At 53.2% G+C, this 4,890-nt stretch overlaps 1 protein-coding gene across 1 annotated transcript in view; it reads left to right on the top strand.

Annotated features, from left to right (window-relative positions):
- RAB10 (RAB10, member RAS oncogene family) overlaps positions 1-2,455 on the top strand; it is a 40,067-nt gene extending 37,612 nt beyond the window's left edge. Inside the window, exons 5-6 of the mRNA XM_027909583.1 lie at positions 352-453; positions 2,025-2,455. Coding sequence (XP_027765384.1) covers positions 352-453; positions 2,025-2,108 — 186 coding nt within the window. The 3' untranslated portion in view covers positions 2,109-2,455. The remainder of the gene's footprint in view (positions 1-351; positions 454-2,024) is intronic.
- The last annotated feature ends 2,435 nt before the right edge of the window (positions 2,456-4,890 follow it).

The following is a 4,890-nucleotide window of genomic DNA, read 5'->3' as shown; positions in this document are numbered from 1 at the left end:
TTTTCTCCAGGCTGAGCCCCCCCAGCTCCCTCAGCCGCTCCTGCTGCTCCAGCCCCTTCCCAGCTCCGTTCCCTTCCCTGCCCACGCTCCAGCCCCTCCCTGTGTCTCTGGTGTGAGGGGCCAGCCCTGCCCCAGCGCTGGAGGTGCCCCAGCAGTGCCAGCACAGGGAGGGCACTGCCCTGGCCCTGTGACACAGCAGTGCCCCATTGGCCTCGTGCCCCCTGGGCACAGCCAGGACCGTGTCCATGGTCAGTATTCCCTGCTTTGCTTTGTCAGTGCTGCTGATCCTGAGGCAGTGGCAGCACTGCTGGAACAGCCCAGGCTCACTCTCCTCCTTCTCTCTTTGCCCAGATTGCCAGGGAGCACGGTATTAGGTTTTTCGAAACTAGTGCAAAAGCAAATATAAACATTGAGAAGGCATTCCTCACGTTAGCAGAAGACATTCTTCGAAAGGTAAGCGCTCCCAGCATTGCTGTGAAACAATATCCCCAAAATCTCTCCTCCCCTTGCTTTTGATGTTCACCTGAGCTGTTGCAGCGTCTGACTCGGGTGTGCTGGGGCAAACGAGTCCCTGAAGGAGCAGTGTTGAAAGTCTGAAGCTTGTTTGATGTTTTGCTGTTGTGGGGGTGGCACCTACAGGGGATAACACACATCAAAGAGCCAAGGAACTGAGATTCCTCCTTGTTTGGCCCTTAAACTCGTTGTGGTGTCGCACTTGCCCTTGGAGTTGAAACATTTCCACCGGTGAGGTGAAAATTGTCCTTCCCCTGCCACCATCTCTGTCAACTGGCAGTGCACAGCATTGTCTGAGCACTCCTGAGGGCCTGGTGGGAAGGGTGGAGCAGAGGAAGGAGCTCTGTCATCCCGGTGTTGTTCCCAGGGATCCCTCTGGCCCTGCCTTTCCCTGGAGGCTCTGTTGCACCAGTTCTTCTGGTGGTTGGTCTCCCTTCCTGGAACGGACAATGTGCCACAGAGCCATGGAATCTTTGAGGTTGGCAAAGCCCCCTGAGAGCACCAACCATGCCCCAGCACTGCCCAGGCCACACTGACCCCCTCATGGAAACTCTGTGGAGCTCAACACATGTGGATTTACCAGCCCTGGCATTTGTGCTTCTGCTCCTGCCCGTCCCGAGCCCCATCCCTCTCTTCCCCCTCCCTCCCACGGGAACGCTGCTGGCAGTGTCACCCCGTTGTCATTGGAGCTCTCAGTTGTTTCCTAGTCAGTTTTTGACAAGCTTTATGTGAGGGACTGGGTGAAAATCCCTGGCCTTTGGTAAACATGATTTTTGGCTACAAATCATACCGACCTTTTGGACTTTAAATCTTCATTTTTGGCTTCTGTAATGATCTGAACATCTTGGGGGGGGTTCTTTTGCAAGGCTGTGACAGAGAGTTGAAAAAGGAACAGAGAGGCTGAAGTGTGTGGAGGGTTTAGGTTTGTTTCCAACCCGCTGGAAGTAGATGTTGGTGTCGGATCAAACCCACTTGAGGGAGATTTTTGTCTGGTCCCACCGAGTTCCATCCTGTGATGTGGAGGAATCTGTGTGTCCTCTGCCTTGGGAGCTGCTGTCCTGAGGAGCAGGAAGCAGAGCTTGGAACAGCCCCTCTTTATCCATAAAAGCTGTGGTTTTTGAAGGTCATTAGTTCACATAATTTGAGTTCAGCTTGTGTTGGTTGTAGGCTGGGATTTATTTACTCCCCCAAGTCCAGCGCCAGCTCCGGAGCACAGGAACTAAAATAGTTCCAGTTGACTTTGGGGTGGTCCAAGTTCAAACACTGGGTTTTTTTTCCCAGCTTTGCAGTTGTTTATTTAAAACAAACCCAACAGAAAAAACACCCTTAAGTTGGTGGTAGATGTTTGTGCTGGAGCAGGGGGGAGGATTCCCTGCGTTTCTGAGGAGCTCTTTGTGCGCGGTTCATTCCCGGCGCTCTCCGGTGATGTCAGTCCTCGCCAGCCGCTGGCTCTGGATGTCCTCCCCGGAATCTCCCCAGCCATCTAACTCTTCTCACTTGTTTCCTTGCAGACCCCTGTAAAAGAGCCCAACAGTGAAAATGTAGATATCAGCAGTGGCGGTGGGGTGACGGGCTGGAAGAGCAAGTGCTGCTGAACCTTCTCCTCTCTCACCAATCGCCATCCACCGCCCCTTTTTTCTCGCTGCAAAACAAACCACTCTGCCCGTTTTTTAACCTTAAACCAATGTTTTGTTTCCTCATCTTAACGAGCTCCTGCCTCCCCCCCTGGTTTTCCGGCTAGGACAGCTTTGCCTACTCCAGTTTTCTCAACCACATGTATAGGAAATCCATCTCCGTGACTTCATCTTCCATGTTCCTGCTCAACTCACCACTACGTTTGGGTTGTATTATAGCCCCGTCCCTCCTGCCATTAAACCCCAGAGCAATCATACTCAACTCTTCTGCAAATTGTATAAGAATAAAAGTTAGAATTAACAATTGATTTTGTACAACAGTGGAATTTTCTGTCATGGATCATGTGCTTGAGTCCCCCATACTCTCTAGATGCATCAGCAAGAGCCAGGAAAACACTCATTTTCGCCTTGAGTCCGTGAGTGGGGTTTCTTTGTCCTGTGCCTTATGTGGAAAAAGGAACTTTTATTTTCACTTTCTTTTCTGTTTTTTTCTGGTGGAAGCATGTGCAGGAGACATCCCATCCCCCCCCCCTGTGCCATTGAGTCCCGACCTCTGTAGTGGTTGCTTTCTGTACCCGTTGGTGTCATGCATCGAGGACAAAGGGTGGTGCAAACAAAAAAGCAGAATCCATGTAACCTGCTGTGTCTCCTCTTGGCGATCCTGCCGTTCCCTCCTCTCCCTGCTGCCGTTTTCTTTTCTCACTTTTTGCCCCTCTTTCCTTTTTCTGTCGTTTTGTTCTGGTTTGGTTTTTTTTGTTGTTGTTTTTTTTTTTTTTTGCCTGCATGCTGCTTTGATTTGCAATTTCTTCATGGTGTGATGTGTTAACGAAAAGGATGGCAACGCGGAGTGTTTGCCAAAAAATTTAATACAAAGCACTGATTTAGCTTCCGAGGTTAACGATGTGGAGATCCCTACTAACCCCCCTAGCCATGTCCGTCACTAGCGACCCCTCTCCCGTAGCCCCGGGCCTTCCCATATGGAAGAGTTATTTGCATGCACTAGTTTCTCTGGAGGGTGATGTGGTTGTCTTACTTTCTGTGTATGAATATAACATGCAATTCCCGAACTGACAGCGGTTCATTAACACGAGCTCCGAGGGTCTCTCCCCGTCAGCCGCTCCGAGGGGTCCGGGAGCCGAGCGAAGGGCTGAGCGGAACTGGATTGAAAGAGAAAAGAGAGGAAAAAAAAAAAAAAAAGAAAACAAAACAAAAACAAAAACCAGCCAGTTGGCGGTTTAATTTATTTTACCTCCCTGACAACGTTCCACCCCGCAGCGCTGGCAGCGGAGCCGCCTGTGCCGGGCCAGCCCTGCCCCGATCAGCGCTGGCAGCGCGGCCGCTCGTCCCGGCCATGGACTGGCTTTTCCAGCTTTTCCAGCCCTGGCTCCCGGGCCTGTGCTGGTGTCACCCGTGGCCGGGGGCTCCGTCCTGCCTGGAGAAGGGCTCAGGACCCACCCGGAGCCTGAGCTCTGGCCACGGACACGCGATGGTGGACGCGCCGCTGCCTCCCCGGCCCCGCCCGCTCCTCCTGCGGGGCCGGGACTGGCCGGGTCGGTCCTCGCAGCGCTGGGGTAACGCTGGGTGAATCTGGATGGAATGACGGTGTTTTAGTGGAACTCCTCCTTCGTTCGGAGCGGCTTCCCCGGAGCGACCCGCCGAGGTGTCTCCTCCCCCCGTAGTAACTCACCGAGGTGTCTCCCTGTCCCTCTGTATCTGGCATTTTGTCCCCGTGTGTGTGTTAACCCTTCCCAGGCGAGCGGCTGGCGGGGCCGGGCCGGGCGCTCAGCGTTGCACAGAGCCCGGTCGCTTTCGGTTAAATCTGCACTTTCTAACGTGATCAAAAAGGGAAAAAAAAATGGCGAATATACATCGAGGGGTTTTTTTTTGTATAATCCTTGTTTTAAACGTGAGCTTCTCACTCGGCTCCCTGTGTGTAACCCCTTTGTAGACGCTGTGCTCAGTGCGAGCCCCAGGTGGAGCCCAGGCCACTCGCTGGTCCTACTCGCTGCCGCCCCCCCGTTCCCCTCCCCTTCCTCGGTTAATAAACTGAAATCTTTCTATTTGGTCTATTTTCTGTTCCTGTCCAACCACGAGCTGTACCCGCGGGCGTGGGGTCGGGCAGCACGAGTCGGTGCCGATGCTGAAAAGAGATAAAACCCCCCTCCCCCCAAAAAATAACGATGTTGGAGGAATTGGCGGTAATTGGATCTGTGCTGGTGTCTGAACTCCCTGCTGGTACCAAACTCGTGAAGGCCCCGCTGGGAGCAGCCCCTGCCCGGCGTGGGGCAGAGCCCCTCGGTGCCCCCGGCCCTGCCCACGGGGGGGACTCAGCGCTGCCTTTCTGCCACAAAAACGTGTGAAACGATTCAATTGGTCCCGACAAACCAAACCTGAGCGTGGCTCTGTCCCACGAGTGGCACGGGGCCGTGGGGGCCGTGGTCACCGCGGCGCTTCGTGCCCTGGAACACTCGGACGGTGGAATAAAACAGCATCAAGGTCCCGGATTAATTCCCATGCGACAATTTTTTACTTAATCTTTTAATATTTTTGCTACTCCACTCTGGCTTTTTATTTAAAACACATTCTTTTGTACCACTTACTGTATCAAATTGTATAAAAGATCACTGTCCCATTCTTGGTCGTACCAAGAGCAAATAAAAGCTTTTATAAACTTGCAGTGGTGACTTCCTGGGCCCCCTTAAATTCCCTCTGGCTCCGGCGGGAGCGGCCGAGCCCCTGGAGG

The sequence above is a fragment of the Empidonax traillii genome, unplaced genomic scaffold (genome assembly GCF_003031625.1).
Source record: "Empidonax traillii isolate 1590-97213 ecotype Southwest subspecies unplaced genomic scaffold, ASM303162v1 scaffold2235:size58444, whole genome shotgun sequence".
Taxonomy (NCBI): domain Eukaryota; kingdom Metazoa; phylum Chordata; class Aves; order Passeriformes; family Tyrannidae; genus Empidonax; species Empidonax traillii.
Note: the sequence above shows the minus strand (reverse complement) of the source record. Positions and strands in the feature narration are given on the sequence as shown.